The sequence below is a fragment of the Oncorhynchus gorbuscha genome, unplaced genomic scaffold (assembly GCF_021184085.1).
Source record: "Oncorhynchus gorbuscha isolate QuinsamMale2020 ecotype Even-year unplaced genomic scaffold, OgorEven_v1.0 Un_scaffold_889, whole genome shotgun sequence".
NCBI classification, from domain to species: domain Eukaryota; kingdom Metazoa; phylum Chordata; class Actinopteri; order Salmoniformes; family Salmonidae; genus Oncorhynchus; species Oncorhynchus gorbuscha.
Window position 1 is genome coordinate 12,419 of NW_025745864.1, and position 20,082 is coordinate 32,500.

The 20,082-nt window shown below is 44.8% G+C and overlaps 2 protein-coding genes and 1 pseudogene across 8 annotated transcripts in view; 1 reads left to right on the plus strand and 2 right to left on the minus strand.

The window, feature by feature from the left end:
- Nucleotides 1-2,436: 2,436 nt before the first annotated feature.
- On the minus strand, nt 2,437-12,908 carry LOC124020720 (annotated as a pseudogene).
- LOC124020719 lies at nt 6,946-8,645 on the minus strand. Of its 5 annotated transcripts, XR_006836134.1 has the most exons (3): nt 8,351-8,645; nt 7,170-8,162; nt 6,946-6,965 (listed from the first exon to the last, which is right to left on the minus strand). XR_006836134.1 is itself a non-coding variant. In XM_046335965.1 (2 exons), the coding sequence occupies exons 1-2, from the start codon at nt 8,623-8,625 to the stop codon at nt 7,331-7,333; spliced, it is 1,107 nt and encodes a 368-aa protein (XP_046191921.1). In that variant the 5' UTR covers nt 8,626-8,645; the 3' UTR covers nt 7,002-7,330. The 5 variants fall into 5 exon arrangements, 4 of the variants coding, with proteins under 4 accessions (XP_046191921.1, XP_046191923.1, XP_046191924.1 ...); XM_046335965.1 differs by lacking the exon at nt 6,946-6,965 and having other exon boundaries at nt 7,002-8,162; XM_046335967.1 differs by lacking the exon at nt 6,946-6,965 and having other exon boundaries at nt 7,002-8,175; nt 8,269-8,515.
- Nucleotides 12,909-13,112: 204 nt separating the features above from the next.
- LOC124020723 (DEP domain-containing mTOR-interacting protein-like) overlaps nt 13,113-20,082 on the plus strand; it is an 82,554-nt gene continuing 75,584 nt past the window's right edge. Inside the window, exons 1-3 of one of the 3 annotated variants that reach the window (XM_046335972.1) lie at nt 13,113-13,221; nt 14,191-14,274; nt 14,765-14,860. In XM_046335972.1, the coding sequence (XP_046191928.1) occupies nt 14,261-14,274; nt 14,765-14,860 (110 nt within the window). In that variant the 5' untranslated portion in view covers nt 13,113-13,221; nt 14,191-14,260. Of the gene's footprint in view, nt 13,222-13,950; nt 14,275-14,764; nt 14,861-20,082 lie in introns of those variants that run through there. The other 2 variants (XM_046335971.1, XM_046335970.1) reach the window with 2 other exon arrangements.

Consider the following 20,082-nt stretch of genomic DNA (forward strand, 5'->3'; position numbering starts at 1 on the left):
ATAAGTGCCTCTAAAGGCAACTCTAATATACAGACCCCTTTATAAGTGCCTCTAAAGCCAACTCTAATATACAGACCCCTTTATAAGTGCCTCTAAAGCCAACTCTAATATACAGACCCCTTTATAAGTGCCTCTAAAGCCAACTCTAATATACAGACCCCTTTATAAGTGCCTCTAAAGGCAACTCTAATATACAGACCCCTTTATAAGTGCCTCTAAAGGCAACTCTAATATACAGACCCCTTTATAAGTGCCTCTAAAGGCAACTCTAATATACAGACCCCTTTATAAGTGCCTCTAAAGCCAACTCTAATATACAGACCCCTTTATAAGTGCCTCTAAAGCCAACTCTAATATACAGACCCCTTCACTTTACCCATATTATGTTACATCCTTATTCTAAAATGTATTAAATAGTTCCCCCCCCCCTCAATCTACACACAATACCCCGTAATGACAAAGCAAAAATAGGTTTTAAGAAATGTTTGCTAATTTATTAAAAATGTCAAACTGATCACATTTACATTAGTATTCAGACCCTTTACTCAGTACTTTGTTGAAGCACCTTTGGCAGCGATTACAGCATCGAGTCCTCTTGGGTGTAACGCTAGAAGCTTGGCACACTTGTATTTGAGGAGTTTCTCCCATTCTTACATTTACATTTACATTTAAGTCATTTAGCAGACGCTCTTATCCAGAGCGACTTCTCTGCAGATCCTCTCAAGCTCTGGATGGGGAGCGTTGCTGCACAGCTATTTTCAGGTCTCTCCAGAGATGTTCGATCAGGTTCTGGCTGGCCCACTCAAGGACATTCAGATACTTGTCCAGAAGCCACTCCTGCATTGGAAGGTGAATAGTCACCCCAGTCTGAGGTCCTGAGCAGGTTTTCATCAAGGATCTCTGTACTTTGCTCCGTTCATCTTTGCCTTGATCCCAGTCCCTGCTGCTGAAAAACATTCCCACAGCCTGATGCTGCCACCACCATGATTCACCGTAGGGATGGTGACAGGTTTCCTCCAGACGTGATGCTTAGCATTCTGGCCAAAGTTCAGTCTTGATTTCATCAGACCAGAGAATCTTGTTTCTCATAGTCTGATAGTTTGCCTTTTGGCAAACTCCAAGCTGGCTGTCATGTGCCTTTTACTGAGGAGTGGCTTCCTTCTGGCAACTCTACCATGAAGGGCTGATTGGTGGAGAGCTGCAGAGATGGTTGTCCTTCTAAAAGTTTCTCCCATCTCTACAGCTCTGTCAAAGTGACCATCGGGTTCTTGGTCACCTCCACGACCAAGACCCTTCTCCCCCGATTTCTCAGTTTGGCCAGGCATCCAGCTCTAGGAAGAGTCTTGGTGGTTCCAAACGTCTTCCATTTCAGAATGATGGAGGCCACTGTGTTCTTGGGGGCCTTCAATGCTGCAGAAATGTTTTGGTACCCTTCCCAAGATCTGTGCCTCGACACAATCCTGTCTCAGAGCTCTATTGGCAAATCCTTTGACCGGATGGCTTGGTTTTTGCTCTGACGTGCACTGTCAACTGTAGGACCTTATATAGACAGGTGTGGGCCTTTCCAAATCATGTCCAATCAATTGAACTTGGCACCGGTGGACTCCAATCAAGTTGAGGAAACATCTCAAGGATGATCAATGGAAACAGGATGCACTGGAGCTCAATTTCAAGTCTCATAGCAAAAGGTCTGAAAATACTTTAAAAAGGTATTTCAGTTCTATTTAATACACTAATACATTTGATAAAACTAACAAAAAAATGTTTTGTCATTATGGGGTAGTGTGTAGATGGATTACATTTGTTAAAATAATGTGCAAAAAGTCAATGGATCTGAATACTTTAAAATATAAACGTAACATATGAAATGTTGGTCACATGTTTCATGAGCTGAAATAAAAGATCTCAGAAAAGTTCCAGATGCACAAAAAGCTGATTTCTCTCAACTGTTGTACACACATTTGTTTACATCCCTCTCAGTGAGCATTTCTCCTTTGCCGAGATAATCCATCCACCTGACAGGTGTGGCCTTTTGACCAACCTTCGACCCCTGGGCCCCTCCAGCACAATTTATTTATTTATTTACATTTAGGAGAATCATTTATGGTGCTTTTTGTTTATATTTTATCCTAACCTTGTTTCCAACAGCAAAATATTGGGTTGGATAATTTGTGTGTGGTTTTAGAAATGTAAACACATTTTATTTGAAAAGCCTTCTTGTCACTGCTCTTCTGCCTCTTACCACTGGAGGTCCCTAAATGATCAAATTGTGACTGTGGTATTAGGAATAAAGCATAAGATATAGTATAGGTGGGTGGAAAAAACACAAAGTGGGTCATAATTACAAAAACATTAGATTTTTATTACAACATTTTTACAAATAGAATACACTGATTCCAAACAACTTTGCTCGTCAATTAAGATCTCCAATCGTCTTCATGTGGCCACTAGCCTTCTTGAATTGAAGACTTTCATTCCGTTTGCGTGGACAAACGAGCGTATTTGGTAAGAAGAGCTCCAGTTGTTTGCTTTTCTCCACACAAGTCCCTGCATGACAATAAATCATTGAGGTTCAATCGTTGTTAACACAGAGAGCTTTCCAGATAAAACAAGACCGTTGGACCAACACCACCCGGCTGCGTCTGACACCACCCGGCTGCGTCTGACACGACAAACATCTGGCACACAAGTCTAAATCTCTAATAGTCATTATGGTACAGCACAGAGACAACGGTCATTCTGATGCTCAGTTTTACTCACTGTATGTAAGGGGTGATGTCCTCCTCGGTCCACTTCTGTCTCATGGTGAAGAGGTGGGTGAATCTCTCCAGTGTGTCCTCGGGAAGATCTTCCACTCTCAGCAGAGATATGGTCTCTGGTTTGGAGCTGCGGTCCACAAGGGCTAGACTCTATAGAAACCCATAACCATGTGGATAATCCTGTAATCATGTCTGCCAACAATCATCACGTCTTTAAAAATGTGTAATTCCCATATTTCTAAGGCTAAAATAAAACCTGCTGTATAATGCCTAAAAACCTAAACATCCATGAGGAGATATTTTGCTGTAGAATCTGAGAATAGTCCACATGTAAAAACCAGTGTTGGTTAAAGACATGCTCTGGAACTTTAACTAGTGAGTATTTTATCAACCTCCCGAGTTGGGCTGGATGTGTCCATGTGTAGTTCATACATACATAATCTGTGTGCAGAAAAACATCCTGACCTCAAACTGGCCACGAAATCCCTCATTTTAAAGCAACTGTTTTCTGGATGTTATGCGACGCCATTTTCCCTACATTTTCTGGACCAGGTTCAATCTGGAAAACTGGCCCAGTCCTCACCTTCAGCTGGTCCAGTCTAGTGCCCATCCGTCTGTGAGCTGCCAGTCTGACCCAGTCCTCACCTTCAGCTGGTCCAGTCTAGTGCCCATCCCTCTGAGCTGCCAGTCTGACCCCATCCTCACCTTCAGCTGGTCCAGTCTAGTGCCCATCCCTCTGAGCTGCCAGTCTGACCCCAGTCCTCACCTTCAGCTGGTCCAGTCTAGTGCCCATCCGTCTGTGAGCTGCCAGTCTGACCCAGTCCTCACCTTCAGCTGGTCCAGTCTAGTGCCCATCCCTCTGAGCTGCCAGTCTGACCCCATCCTCACCTTCAGCTGGTCCAGTCTAGTGCCCATCCCTCTGAGCTGCCAGTCTGACCCCAGTCCTCACCTTCAGCTGGTCCAGTCTAGTGCCCATCCCTCTGAGCTGCCAGTCTGACCCCAGTCCTCACCTTCAGCTGGTCCAGTCTAGTGGCCATCCCTCTGAGCTGCCAGTCTGACCCCAAGTCCTCACCTTCAGCTGGTCCAGTCTAGTCCCCAGTCCTCACCTTCAGCTGGTCCAGTCTAGTCCCCAGTCCTCACCTTCAGCTGGTCCAGTCTAGTGCCCATCCCTCTGAGCTGCCAGTCTGATCCCAGTCCTCACCTTCAGCTGGTCCAGTCTAGTGCCCATCCCTCTGAGCTGCCAGTCTGACCCCAGTCCCCACCTTCAGCTGGTCCAGTCTGACCCCAGTCCTCACCTTCAGCTGGTCCAGTCTAGTGCCCATCCCTCTGAGCTGCCAGTCTAGTCCCCAGTCCTCACCTTCAGCTGGTCCAGTCTAGTCCCCAGTCCTCACCTTCAGCTGGTCCAGTCTAGTCCCCAGTCCTCACCTTCAGCTGGTCCAGTCTAGTCCCCAGTCCTCACCTTCAGCTGGTCCAGTCTAGTCCCCAGTCCTCACCTTCAGCTGGTCCAGTCTAGTCCCCAGTCCTCACCTTCAGCTGGTCCAGTCTAGTCCCCAGTCCTCACCTTCAGCTGGTCCAGTCTAGTCCCCAGTCCTCACCTTCAGCTGGTCCAGTCTAGTCCCCAGTCCTCACCAGCTGGTCCAGTCTAGTCCCCAGTCCTCACCTTCAGCTGGTCCAGTCTAGTCCCCATGCCGTCTGGGACACTCTGCTGCCACACCTCCTGGAACTCTGCCAGGTTGAACTTCGCTGCGTTCTGCAGCAGCATCTGAGCTGTGGCTCTGCACACCTTGTCCTCGTTCAGCGCAAAGAACACCTCATCTGAAAAATTACGACATTTTCATTTCTGTTTAATATCAATTAAATAGTTGTGAAGAGCCAAAATAGTGCATGAGGGAAGAGGTACTTGGCTGTGTGTCACTCTACAACACACCAAAACATTAAAAACGTACAGTACTTTCTGACTCACCGTTGTCCATGTAGCGCCTTCCATAACAGTTCAAGCTATGCTCTATCATCTCCCTGGGCAGGAGAAGGGGTTTGGATGAGTATTAAACAAATACATTAGTTCCCTACCCCACACACATGCACACTTTTTAATGTTGTCATGACAATTACATGCAACAGAGAGCTTCCGCACACTTCGGTTCAATGAACATTTTAAAGATGTTTGTTGTCCTGAGCCTTTAGTCAAATGTGGCCTTTGACAGAGCTGACAACATGATGACTAAGTATTACATCAAACTGCTCTCCACTTTGTCATTGTATTTAACTAGGCAAGTCAGTTAACAATAAATTCTTATTTAAAATGACGGCCTACACCGGCCAAACCGGCACGACACGGGGCCAATTGTGCGCCGCCCTAGGGGACAGCCGTAACGTTGCCAAACTGCACCTACTGTGGCTCCAGACGTCCTAACTCCTCCAGGCTGACACGGAGAGGGACTTTACTGAAGGACCAGGACTCAGAGTCCACCAGCTGAGTGATGTGACCCAGTAGCTTCATCTCATAGTCAAAATCCAACAGCATCCAGTAGCCTAGAATACACAAGAGGGGAACATGTGAGAAGAGCAGAGGACAAACAAACACCTCCTCATACATGTGGACACACCAAGGCCAGCATGTATATAGACACAAACCACATACAGTAGATCACATATCTAAATGGGGGAAAAAAGTGTGAGAATATAAACATTTGAGAATCATTCTTACCGTTGACCTCACAGGCATGAATAGTCTGTAGTTGGGCCTCCAGTTCCTCCTCACTTGCTTGGATTCTTTCAAGCAGGTCTCCCATAGTGTACTGCCAAAAGGAAACGTTTTATCAAGCAGGTCTCCCATAATGTACTGCCAAAAGGAAACGTTTTATCAAGCAGGTCTCCCATAGTGTACTGCCAAAAGGAAACGTTTTATCAAGCAGGTCTCCCATCGTGTACTGCCAAAAGGAAACGTTTTATCAAGCAGGTCTCCCATCGTGTACTGCCAAAAGGAAAACGTTTTATCAAGCAGGTCTCCCATCGTGTACTGCCAAAAGGAAACGTTTTATCAAGCAGGTCTCCCATAGTGTACATTTGAGTCATTTAGCAGACTCTCTTATCCAGAGCGACTTACAGTACTGAGTGCATAAATTGCCATACTTTTTTTTGGTACTGGTCTCTCGTGGGAATCGAACCCACAACTCTGGCGTTGGAAGCTCCATGTTCTACCAACTGAGCCACACGGGACCACCAAAAGGAAAGGTTGTAAAAACAGAGAACGGTAGCATAGAGGCAGACATTTACTCCGTGTACAAGAGAGATGATGTTCTAGCGTGTATTGGCCTTTCCTGCACGTGTCTTTTCTTAGCGGAACCAACTTCGCTGATAGTTGCTTGACTGAGGAAAAGTTGTACTGACTATGAATGGGACAGTCCTACCTTAAGATGAATGGACTGTGAGTCTCTCTGGATATAAGTACCTTCCCCTCCGTGACATCCTCCTGCCCACTTATACCTGGGCCCTCGTACGGATTCTCCATCAGAAGTCTCTCTGGATATAATCTAGTAGTTACCTTCCCCTCCGTGACATCCTCCTGCCCACTGATACCTGGGCCCTCATACAGATTCTCCATCAGAAGTCTCTCTGGATATAATCTAGTAGTTACCTTCCCCTCAGTGACATCCTCCTGCCCACTGATACCTGGGCCCTCGTACGGATTCTCCATCAGAAGTCTCTCTGGATATAATCTAGTAGTTACCTTCCCCTCCGTGACATCCTCCTGCCCACTGATACCTGGGCCCTCATACAGATTCTCCATCAGAAGTCTCTCTGGATATAATCTAGTAGTTACCTTCCCCTCAGTGACATCCTCCTGCCCACTGATACCTGGGCCCTCGTACGGATTCTCCATCAGAAGTCTCTCTGGATATAATCTAGTAGAGTTAGTAAGTACCTTCCCCTCCGTGACATCCTCCTGCCCACTGATACCTGGGCCCTCGTACAGATTCTCCATCAGAAGTCTCTCTGGATATAATCTAGTAGTTACCTTCCCCTCAGTGACATCCTCCTGCCCACTGATACCTGGGCCCTCGTACAGATTCTCCATCAGAAGTCTCTCTGGATATAATCTAGTAGAGTTACCTTCCCCTCAGTGACATCCTCCTGCCCACTGATACCTGGGCCCTCATACGGATTCTCCATCAGAAATCTCTGGATATAATCTAGTAGAGTTACCTTCCCCTCAGTGACATCCTCCTGCCCACTTATACCTGGGCCCTCGTACAGATTCTCCATCAGAAGTCTCTCTGGATATAATCTAGTAGAGTTAATAAGTACCTTCCCCTCAGTGACATCCTCCTGCCCACTGATACCTGGGCCCTCGTACAGATTCTCCATCAGAAGTCTCTCTGGATATAATCTAGTAGAGTTAATAAGTACCTTCCCCTCCGTGACATCCTCCTGCCCACTGATACCTGGGCCCTCGTACAGATTCTCCATCAGAAGTCTCTCTGGATATAATCTAGTAGAGTTAATAAGTACCTTCCCCTCCGTGACATCCTCCTACCCACTGATACCTGGGCCCTCGTACAGATTCTCCATCAGAAGTCTCTCTGGATATAATCTAGTAGAGTTACCTTCCCCTCAGTGATATCCTCCTGCCCACTGATACCTGGGCCCTCGTACAGATTCTCCATCAGAAGTCTCTCTGGATATAATCTAGTAGAGTTAATAAGTACCTTCCCCTCAGTGACATCCTCCTGCCCACTGATACCTGGGCCCTCGTACAGATTCTCCATCAGAAGTCTCTCTGGATATAATCTAGTAGAGTTAATAAGTACCTTCCCCTCAGTGACATCCTCCTGCCCACTGATACCTGGGCCCTCGTACAGATTCTCCATCAGAAGTCTCTCTGGATATAATCTAGTAGAGTTAGTAAGTACCTTCCCCTCAGTGACATCCTCCTGCCCACTGATACCTGGGCCCTCGTACAGATTCTCCATCAGAAGTCTCTCTGGATATAATCTAGTAGAGTTAATAAGTACCTTCCCCTCAGTGACATCCTCCTGCCCACTGATACCTGGGCCCTCGTACAGATTCTCCATCAGAAGTCTCTCTGGATATAATCTAGTAGAGTTAGTAAGTACCTTCCCCTCCGTGACATCCTCCTGCCCACTGATACCTGGGCCCTCGTACAGATTCTCCATCAGAAGTCTCTCTGGATATAATCTAGTAGAGTTAATAAGTACCTTCCCCTCCGTGACATCCTCCTGCCCACTGATACCTGGGCCCTCGTACAGATTCTCCATCAGAAGTCTCTCTGGATATAATCTAGTAGAGTTAATAAGTACCTTCCCCTCCGTGACATCCTCCTGCCCACTGATACCTGGGCCCTCGTACAGATTCTCCATCAGAAGTCTCTCTGGATATAATCTAGTAGAGTTACCTTCCCCTCAGTGACATCCTCCTGCCCACTGATACCTGGGCCCTCGTACAGATTCTCCATCAGAAGTCTCTCTGGATATAATCTAGTAGTTACCTTCCCCTCAGTGACATCCTCCTGCCCACTGATACCTGGGCCCTCGTACGGATTCTCCATCAGAAGTCTCTCTGGATATAATCTAGTAGAGTTAATAAGTACCTTCCCCTCCGTGACATCCTCCTGCCCACTGATACCTGGGCCCTCGTACGGATTCTCCATCAGAAGTCTCTCTGGATATAATCTAGTAGAGTTAATAAGTACCTTCCCCTCCGTGACATCCTCCTGCCCACTGATACCTGGGCCCTCATACAGATTCTCCATCAGAAGTCTCTCTGGATATAATCTAGTAGTTACCTTCCCCTCAGTGACATCCTCCTGCCCACTGATACCTGGGCCCTCGTACGGATTCTCCATCAGAAGTCTCTCTGGATATAATCTAGTAGAGTTAATAAGTACATTCCCCTCCATGACATCCTCCTGCCCACTGATACCTGGGCCCTCGTACAGATTCTCCATCAGAAGTCTCTCTGGATATAATCTAGTAGAGTTACCTTCCCCTCCGTGACATCCTCCTGCCCACTTATACCTGGGCCCTCGTACAGATTCTCCATCAGAAGTCTCTCTGGATATAATCTAGTAGAGTTACCTTCCCCTCAGTGACATCCTCCTGCCCACTGATACCTGGGCCCTCGTACAGATTCTCCATCAGAAGTCTCTTCAGCTTCTTTAGTTTGGGATGGCACTTTCTCAACTCCCAGTAACTGTTAGAAAAGCCCCAAATCTGTTGGGAAAAGGGTCATGTCTTAGGTCCTGAATACATTTCAGCATATTCTTTCACACTGCAACATTCTGTAGGTACTGGAGAGCATTATTGGTGTGTAACATTTGGGGAAGGTCGTACAGTGTTGATAACATTGACTGATGTGGGTCAGGTACTCCCAAACTGGGGTAACGAGTGTACCCCCCCCCCCTTCACATTTTCAAACAGTCCATTTTTAATTTTTATAAATTTGGGTGAGTTTCTCTCTCACCTGAGTAGCCCCGTTTCACTGCCAAAAATAAAATTAAACCATCTAGTGTTCAGTGAAATAACAACAATGTCAATTACAGGAAGCCTTGTCAAACCATTAACATCCAATCACATTAACCGTTACTCATCCAATGACATTAACCGTTACTCATCCAATCACATTAACCGTTACTCATCCAATCACATTAACCGTTACTCATCCAATCACATTAACCGTTACTCATCCAATCACATTAACCGTTACTCATCCAATCACATTAACCGTTACTCATCCAATCACATTAACCGTTACTCATCCAATCACATTAACCGTTACTCATCCAATCACATTAACAGTTACTCATCCAATCACATTAACCGTTACTCATCCAATCACATTAACCGTTACTCATCCAATCACATTAACCGTTACTCTCTCACAGGAAACCTTCAGTCTTGTGCAGACATCTAGAAACGAAACAAGACCATTTGAAAAATAAGCCGCTGGAGTTTGAACGAGAATAAAGACGACTTTCGAGTAGTAAGACATGTATAAAAGCAACAGATACCATTAATAAGAAGAGGATAGAAGATTCTTATATGGTGAGATACTGAGTGGCAAGGACAGGCAACCCCATACTATTGTGGAGGAGTTCATTCTTCCTGCTACCAAGTAGCTAGGACAGGCAAGGCCCATACTATAGTGGAGGACTTCCTTCTTCCTGCTGCCGTGGATATGGCTGGGACAAGGCCCAAAAAAACTATACAGACAATTCCTTCATTAAACAACACTGTTTCACAACGCATCAGTGACTTGGCAGATGTTTTGAAACAATTACTGTTTCACCTACGAGCCAGTGACTTCTATATATTACAGCTGGATGAGTCAACAGACATGGCAGGCCTGGCACAGCTCCTGGTATATGTCTGTTACAGCTGGATGAGTCAACAGACATGGCAGGCCTGGCACAGCTCCTGGTATATGTCTGTTACAGCTGGATGAGTCAACAGACGTGGCCTAGCGCAGCTCCTGGTATGTCTGTTACGTTTATGGTGGGGGTCAATTAAGGAAGACATCCTATTCTGCAAACCATTGGAAACCAGGACAACAGGAGAGGATATTTTTAAAGTACTGGACAGCTTTGTGACATCAAATGGACTTTGGTGGTCAAGATGTGTTGGTATCTGTACTGATAGTGCAAAAACCATGACAGGGAGACATAGTGGAATGGTAACACGCGTGCAAGCAGTTGCTCCCGACGCCACTTAGGTTCACTGCAGCATCCACCGAGAGGCTCTTGGGTTCACTGCAGCATCCACCGAGAGGCTCTTGGGTTCACTGCAGCATCCACCGAGAGGCTCTTGGGTCCACTGCAGCATCCACCGAGAGGCTCTTGCTGCCAAGGGAATGCCTGACAGCTTGAAATATGTTTTGGACAATACAGTGAAAATGGTTGACTTTGTTAAAGCAAGGCCCCTGAACTCTTGTGTATTTTCTGCATTATGCAAATGATCTGGGCAGCGACCATGTAACGCTTTTACAACATACAGAAGTGCTCTGGTTATCAAGGGGCAAAGTATTGACACGTTATCCCTTTCATGCCCTACTGCCAGTCCACTTACCGATATCTGAACAACAGCCTCATATAAATTGCAACAAGCGGTTCTGTGAATAAATTCTATTTAAATCAGAAGCCACTGACAGAGTTCTGGATGGGGCTGCACTCAGAGTATCCTGCCTTGGCAAATCGAGCTGTTAAGACACTGATGCCCTTTGCAACCACATACCTATGTGAGAGTAGATTCACAGCCCTCACTGTCATGAAAACTAAATACAGGCACAGACTGTGTGTGGAAAATGATTTAAGAATGAGACTCTCTCCAATACAACCCAACATTGCAGAGTTATGTGCATCCTGTCAAGCAGACCCTGCTCATTAACCTGTGGTGAGTTATTCACCATTTACGATAAACAAATAAGGTTTTATATGTAAGATGGTTAAACAAAGAGCAAAATTATTTATTATTATTATTATTATTATTATTATTATTAGTGCCCTGGTCCTATAAGAGCTCTTTGTCACTTCAACGAGCCGGGTTGTGACAAAAACTCACTCATTCTTGTTTAATAAATGTATCGTATGTGTGTGTGTGGCAGGCTTACAATGACAGCAAAAAAATACATTTGAGAGTGTGCTGCCCCTGGTGCTTACGTACGTAGCTGGAGGTTGAACGTTTGAAGGGGCACGGGGGACTATAAAAAGTTTGGGAACCACTAATGTAGGTGAACACAGTGCATTAGAAAAACATGTAATACATCACAATGACCTCACTGTGTTAGAATGTCTATAGCTATTTAGTGTGCGTGTGTCAGCATGTTAACGTGATATCTACTGTACAGACAGTCAATAACAGATCAGTGATTTTCAAAATGGCTGTCACACAAGAAACATTACTTGTGTTCAGATAGTCGATTAAACTCCTCCTACCTGTGAATGGACCAGCTGAGAGCTGGCCTGGTTGTCAGTCGTCAGCTGATCTGGAGTCAGGCAGCCAGGCACTAACAGCAGGAGGTTTGAGGTGTCGGCTATCTTCAGGTCATAAGTCTTGTCTTCACTGCACAGGACAGCTCTCTCATCCTGGTCTCCTCTGATAACCAGGCTGCATGTAGAGAACAAGGATAAAGGAGAGATTGTGGAGATCGTTGACGTGGAGAGAGACTCAACATTAAAACAGACTGTTTTTAATGTTGACGTGTAGAGAAAGTGGCAACAGCTGTATGAGTTGTTTTCCCCAGGGCTGGACAACCCTTCTCCTATAGACGTAGTAGGCGGGTGGCCCTTGACCATCACACTCAGTTCCATTACATCACACATCAGAGTCATTGGATGAAGGGGTATTCTGGAGGAGGAGTTTAAATAAGAGACATGACGCTCAGTCTATACATTAACCCCCCATCTCTTGCGGTACGGTTTTTGTGGAATTATTTTTTTAATGTGATATGAAAAGTAGAGTGATTTATGTTTCTATAACTGTACTGCAAGTGTGAATCGATTCACGTTTAGTTTGAGTATTAGGCCGTTTTTGGCTTCCGGAGCCAATTTGCCCTTTAAAACAGAACATGTAAGGTCCTTGGACTAACGGAGTAACGGTAGACTCCTTAAACCGGAATCAGGTGTGTTTCAGTCCAACACACCTGATTCAGTTTATCAAGGTCCTGATGGGGAAGATCAATCATAGAATCAGGTGTGTTGGAGCAAATGCCTGCAGACATCCGGGAACAGTCCAGGTGGGTTGCCAACGCGTGAACTCAGAACAAAATCTCGCGTAAAACCAACCAGTCACCTGCGAATGTTTAGGAGAGACAACCCACCGCCACATTGCCATTAACATAACTAGCTTCGTCTATTACCGTAACTGTGTTTCATCTCTTAACTGTGTATTTATGTTGAATTAGCTACATTGTAACTATGCAGATACTTCACCTCTTTCCTGCTTCTATGTGTTTACAGAGGGTGTCATCCAGCTCCATCAGGCAGTAGTCTCCGGACGAGACGCTTTCTCCAAAAGTCAAACAGTGAATTGTGTTCTGCAAATCATTCTCTTTTAGTTTGGCGATTTGTATGGTCGCCTGCACCTCTTCTAATGTTCTCGACATCTGGTTCTAATATACGAGCTAATTTTAAATTGAATGAGAAATAGCCTATTTTGTAGTGCACTCAACTAAATATGATTCTCGCTAGATTAACTTTCCCGCAATACATACCGGAAGTACGAAGGCATATTTGATTGACGGCGGCATAGGCCAATGAAAGTGTCGAATACGTCACGTTGTCCCTCCTACTGTACAGTCGATTTATGTCCCCGCAAGCAGGCCCAGTTCACCCGACGTGGGTGCACGGTGCTGAAATCTACCACTGGAAATGATCAGATGGAGCCCAACTTTCATCTACGGTCACTGAACCATAGATGCGCTTGATTTATCTCGCTAAGCGCACCGAGTGAGTGCAGTTTGAGACTAGTCCACTTATCCGATTCTGAAACATTTGCATATATCGCGCCTTCTTGGTTTACTTCCACAATTGCCCACTTGTCTTCTGAGCGTTGTCAATTTAGCAACTTTGTCACTTATATTAAGCGAGTTTTCAGACCCCTCCAGCGACTTTTTTATTGGTGAAAGATTCTAGCGACAAAATTCTGATTTTCTTTTTCAGGCTGCCTTTGGGGTTGACACAGAGGGTGTCTATGATTTTGATAGCATTTAGAGACTTTTCCCACTCAATTCTGCCGCAAACAACAGTGGGTGACGGTGCAGGCTACCTGTGTAACATTATTCACATCAACGACGCAGTCACATGCCGCGTTCACGTACTAGTTTGAAACGAGGAAACTGACATTTCCTGGTTGCACGCGTGTATAACTTCAACCTATTAGCAAATCGGGACATTTCCGAGTTTCTTAGTTCCAACTAGGACTTGAACGCGGCAAATAATCAGAGAGGTGCGGCGGAAGAGGGCGAAAACGCGACGTGGGGACCGCAGTTGTGCCGCATCAAGCCAAATTCGTGATGTGACGCCGTCGCGGAAACGGTAAAACGTAATCTAGCGTCTTCTAGCGACAAAATCAAGGAGCCAATAGCTGTAATCACTGAAAACCAGTCGGCAACACTGCACGGTGTCAACGTGCTTTTCATGGTAGGATCGCGTAGTAAACAGAGGCAGAGGTCGAAGTGGAGCTCATTACTACTGAAGAAATCTATGCACATTTCACAAGGAATCGCTGTTCGTTGAATGAAGCTTTACCGACGAGAAAATGATATGCAGACGTCTAGATGGTTAGCGGACCGGTTTAATTTTTAGAATGCAAAAGAAGTTCAACATCAAGCTAGTGTCCCCTCTTGCATAGCTATAGATAGCGTCTGTCCATTCTTCACTGTGTCAAACGTGTTTTTTTGTAAATGCATTTCTCAGATTATGCTGCTGGTTTGCAAATCTAGGACAACGTGATCTCGAGGAACAATAAATCAGCTCATTTTTATCCATGGTGTTTGCAAGGTAAATTATTTGAAAAAAATGTTATGCATTTAACTGTGCACGTAATGATCAAATACTATACAGCACGTGTGTGTCAGAGATGGACCACAAAGCAGAGGTGTTTTACCTGTGATCATGGAGGATATGAGTGCACTGTGAGCTAACGTTATCTAAACTATCCTGGCTATTTCAATAGACTGTGCTGTTGATATTCTGCCATTTTTTGGGGGGGATATACGAATGACTGGTTACGTCAGTTATGACACTAATACAGTATAGCTACAGTCATTAGGACAGAATACAGGGGAGCTATTCAGACACCTTGTCAATGACAAGGATAGGCAGCTATGTATGTATGTTGTACTGTACAGTGGAGCTATTCAGACGGCTGGTCAATGACACAAGATAGGCAGCTATGTATGTAGTACTGTAGCTCGTTTTCACAGGCTATGATGCCTTTGTCTTGTGTACAGTATTTACAGTGCCAGTAATATTTCCGTTGTTTTAACAGTTGTAAAGAGATGGATGGTATCGGGAACACAATGCAGAAGAAGGCTGCGGAGCTCGAGCGCATGGCCGAGGTTCTCGTCACCGGAGAGCAGTTGAGGTAGGAGTGGCTGGCTCGAGCTGAGAGCTCTGTATGATCCTGTTCAAACTGTGTTGCGGCTTTTCAAACAAAGGCGTGAATTGTACCCATTCAAACCAGCGCACAAATACAATACATTTTCTGCATTGCCAATGTGTATTGCGTTGTACTGACCTAGTGCACGCACACAATGTGATTATTTCAAGGCTCAAATGTTTTTTTTTGTTGCATTGTGTAACTGAAAGCTATTCATTCATTCATTCATTGTGGTGTTAAACCTGCTATTTGTGGAACAGAACACACACCCTTGGCCCATATTAGGGTTGCCATAAAAAATCATGATTGAACTAGTGAGATAGCAGGAAGGGACAGCAGTGAGTGTCAACATCAGTGAAATTACTCTTTATAATTGGCATTGAAACGTTTTATCGCCTGTCAGGGTGTGTGGGTTGCTGTGTGTGTGTGGGTTGCTGTGTGTGTGGGTTGCTGTGTGTGTGGGTTGCTGTGTGTGTGGGTTGCTGTGTGTGTGGGTTGCTGTGTGTGTGGGTTGCTGTGTTGGTGTGGGTTGCTGTGTTGGTGTGGGTTGCTGTGTTGGTGTGGGTTGCTGTGTTGGTGTGGGTTGCTGTGTTGGTGTGGGTTGCTGTGTGTGTGGGTTGCTGTGTTGGTGTGGGTTGGTGTGTGTGTGTGTGTGTGTGTGGGTTGCTGTGTGTGTGGGTTGGTGTGGGTTGTGTGTGTGTGTGTGTGTGTGTGTGTGTGTGTGTGTGTGTGTGTGTGTGTGTGTGTGTGTGTGTGTGTGGGTTGCTGTGTGTTTACAGATCTTTATCTTCATCATGGTCAAATCATATAGGTCAGTCAATAAACTCAAAGTCAGTGTTCCCTATCAGTGGTTAATCTTTGACCCTCTCTAAAATGGTCACTTTTAACCAGGGCTGTGATAATATCAGTATCACATTTATCTTTCTATGGCAAAAATGAAAACGGGATGCAGACCAAACTCTTTTTGTCCTTTTAAAAAACCTGCTGTGTGTAAAATATTGTGTTGTAACTTTGAAAATAAATACATGTGTCTCTGAATGACAAAGTAATGTTTTCCTAAAGAAGTTAAATCTGCCTTATCTGGAACACAATGCCACGATACTAACGAGTATTCTCCCTGGCCCTACTTTTAACACACCACAACATGGCACAGTACTAGTCTGGTCTAGATGGCATGTCTTTTATCCTACCACAGTACTAGTCTGGTCTAGTTGGCATGTCTTTTATCCTACCACAGTACTAGTCTGGTCTAGTTGGCATGTCTTTTAACCTACCACAGTACTAGTCTGGTCTAGTTGGCATGTATTTTAACCTACCACAGTACTAGTCTAGTCTGGTCTAGTTGGCATGTCTTTATCCTACCACAGTACTAGTCTGGTCTAGTTGGCATGTTTTTCTCCCAACAAAGTAATAACCTCATGCATAATGTAATTAAGAACAGGAAGACTTGTGTCTCTAAATCATATCATTGACTAGAGGTCATCTGGGGATAGGCTATGTCTGCCTCCCAAATGGCCCCTGTTGCCTTTCTAGTGTAGGGGAATGCGGTGCTCTGTCTTAGACATGCTGACACAGATGTTGCTGGCCACTGGCTAGCACTAGCAGCGCTGCCTGGAATAATTGGTCACAGCTGAACATAGTGCACCTGCCTCCCTTTGGCCCAGTTGAACAAGAGTACAAGGCATGCTGTTGTGCTGAAGATTAGCTCGTAGTTTATCGGCAGGTAGCCTAGTGGTCAGTGTGTTGGGCCAGTAACCGAAAGGTTGATAGATCGAATCCCCGACTTGACAAGGTAAAAAGCTGTCATTCTGCCCCTGAACAAGTTAACCCACTGTTCCCCTGAACAAGTTACCCACTGTTCCCTGGTAGGCCATCATTGTAAATAAGACTCTGTTCTTAACTGACTTGCCTAGTTAAATTAGAATGGTATTTTTGACCCCTGGCTTTATAATTCTCGTGAGGAAACCAAGCCGTGTGGATTCATGGCAGGTTGCCCTATGGGTTTAGGTTACTCGCTACATAGTGCACTACTTTGACGAGAGCCCCATAGGGCCTCGAGGCTCGGACTGAGCTGCCAAATCGAATCCAGGAGACTCTAGACAGTAGTAGTTTCTACAGAGACCTCTAATCCAGGAGACCGTAGTAGATTCTACAGAGACCTCTAATCCAGGAGACCGTAGTAGATTCTACAGAGACCTCTAATCCAGTAGACCGTAGTAGATTCTACAGAGACCTCTAATCCAGGAGACTCTAGACAGTAGTAGATTCTACAGAGACCTCTAATCCAGGAGAATCTAGACAGTAGTAGATTCTACAGAGACCTCTAATCCAGGAGACTCTAGACAGTAGTAGATTCTACAGAGACCTCTAATCCAGGAGAATCTAGACAGTAGTAGATTCTACAGAGACCTCTAATCCAGGAGAATCTAGACAGTAGTAGATTCTACAGAGACCTCTAATCCAGGAGAATCTAGACAGTAGTAGATTCTACAGAGACCTCTAATCCAGGAGACTCTAGACAGTAGTAGATTCTACAGAGACCTCTAATCCAGGAGACTCTAGACAGTAGTAGATTCTACAGAGACCTCTAATCCAGGAGACTCTAGACAGTAGTAGATTCTACAGAGACCTCTAATCCAGGAGACTCTAGACAGTAGTAGATTCTACAGAGACCTCTAATCCAGGAGACAGTAGTAGATTCTACAGAGACCTCTAATCCAGGAGACTCTAGACAGTAGTAGATTCTACAGAGACCTCTAATCCAGGAGACACTGCTGTCTTTCTCCATCTTCATACTGAAAGAGGAGCCAGAATACACAAGGAACCCAGAGTGTGTAAAGAGTTCTTGTGCTATCCTGTCTGTCTGCTGAGGCCTGGGACATTTATTCAACTTTGCATTTAATGACCTGGACAGACACTCCAAATCACTCGGACCTGACTGATTTATATGACGTGCACCACCTACATAACAGCCCCTTATACATACTGAGGTATCAGTTTAAAAAAATGGTTAATTGTTCATTTTTGTGACTGTTTCAGTTCATTTTTAATGAGGACACCTGTCAAATTTGATTTGAAGTGCACCACCTACATAAGAACTTCTAAATCTCTTCATCCATCCTCCTCAGACCTGTCTACTTTATCCCTCTGTCCATCCTCCTCAGACCTGTCTACTTTAGGGCATACAAACAGTATGCAGTCAAACGTTTGAAAACACCTACTCATTCAAGGTTTTTTATTTTGACTATTTTCAAGACATCAAAACTATGAAATAACACGCATGAAATTGTGTTGTAACGAAAAAAGTGTTTTATATTATAGATTCTTCAAAGTAGTCACCCTTTGCCTTCATGACATCTTTGCACACTCTTGGCATTCTCTCAACCAGCTTCACCTGGAATGCTTTTCCAACAGTCTTGAAGAAGTTCCCACAAATGCTGAGCACTTGGCTGCTTTTCCTTCACACTGCGGTCCAACTCATCCCAAACCATCTCAATATGGGTTGAGGTCGGGTGATTGTGGAGGCCAGGTCATCTGATGCAGCACTCCATCACTATCTTTCTTGGTCAAATAGCCCTTACACAGCCTGGAGGTGTGTGCTGGATCGTTGTCCTATCGAAAAAAACAAATGATAGTCCCACTAAGCCCAAACCAGATGGGATGGCGTATCGCTGCAGAATGCTGTGGTAGCCATGCTGGATAAGTGTGTCTTAAGTTCTAAATAAATCAGTGTCACCAGGAAGACACCATTACACCATAACACCACCTCCTCCATGCTTCATGCTCCATGCTTCCTCCATGCTTCATCATCCGTTCACCTACTCTGCTTCTCATAATGACAGTGGTTGGAACCCCACATGCAGAGATCATCCGTTCACCTACTCTGCTTCTCATAATGACACAGTGGTTGGAACCCCACATGCAGAGATCATCCGTTCACCTACTCTGCTTCTCATAATGACAGTGGTTGGAACCCCACATGCAGAGATCATCCGTTCACCTACTCTGCTTCTCATAATGACACAGTGGTTGGAACCCCACATGCAGAGATCATCCGTTCACCTACTCTGCTTCTCATAATGACACAGTGGTTGGAACCCCACATGCAGAGATCATCCGTTCACCTACTCTGTGTCTCATAATGACATGGTGGTTGGAACCAAACATCTCATATTTGGACTCTAGGCCGAAGGTCACATTTCCACCAGTCTAATGTCCATTGCTTGTGTTTCTTGGCCCAAGCAAGTCTCTTCTTCTTATTGGTGTCCTTTAGTAGTGTTTTTCTTGCAGCAAATCAACCATGAAGGCCTGATTCACACGGTCTCCTCTGAACAGTTGATGTTGAGATGCGTCCGTTACTTGAACTCTGTGAAGCATTTATTTGGGCTGCAATTTCTGAGGCTGGTAACTCTAATGAACTTATCTTCTGCAGCAGAGGTAACTCTGGGTCTTCCATTCCTGTGGTGGTCCTCATGAGAAAGTTTCATCGTAGTGCTTGATGGTTTTTGCGACTGCACTTGAAGAAACTTTCAAAGTTCTTGAAATTGACTGACTTTCATGTCTTAAAGTAATGATGGTCTGTCATTTCTCTTTGCTTATTTGAGCTGTTCAAGCCATAATATGGACTTGGTTGTTTACCAAATAAGGCTATCTTCTGTATACCACCTCTACTTTGTCACAACACAACTGATTGGCTCAAACACAGTAAGAAGGAAATAAATTCCAGAAATGACCTTAACAAGGCACACCTGTTAATTGAAATGCATTCCAGGTGACTACCTGGAGAGAATGCCTACACTGTGCAATGCTGTCATCAAGGCAAAGGGTAGCTAATTTGAAGAACATCAAATATATTTCGATTTAACACTGTTTTTTGGTTACTACATGATTCCATATGTGTTCTGTCATAGTTTTGATTTCAAAACTACTATTCTACAATGTAGAAAATAATAATAATATATATATATATATTAAACTGAAATGAGTAGGTGTATCAAAACTGTATCTGAGGAGCACTGTACCTACATAAGGAAATCATAACACAATCCTAATTCATCCATCCACATCCTCCTCAGACCTGTCTGTCGGATGTCCTACCCGCCAACACTGTATCTGAGGAGCAAAACCTACTAGGTTACAGAGGCTTCATAACACAATCCTAATTCATCCATCCACATCCTCCTCAGACCTGTCTGTCGGATGTCCTA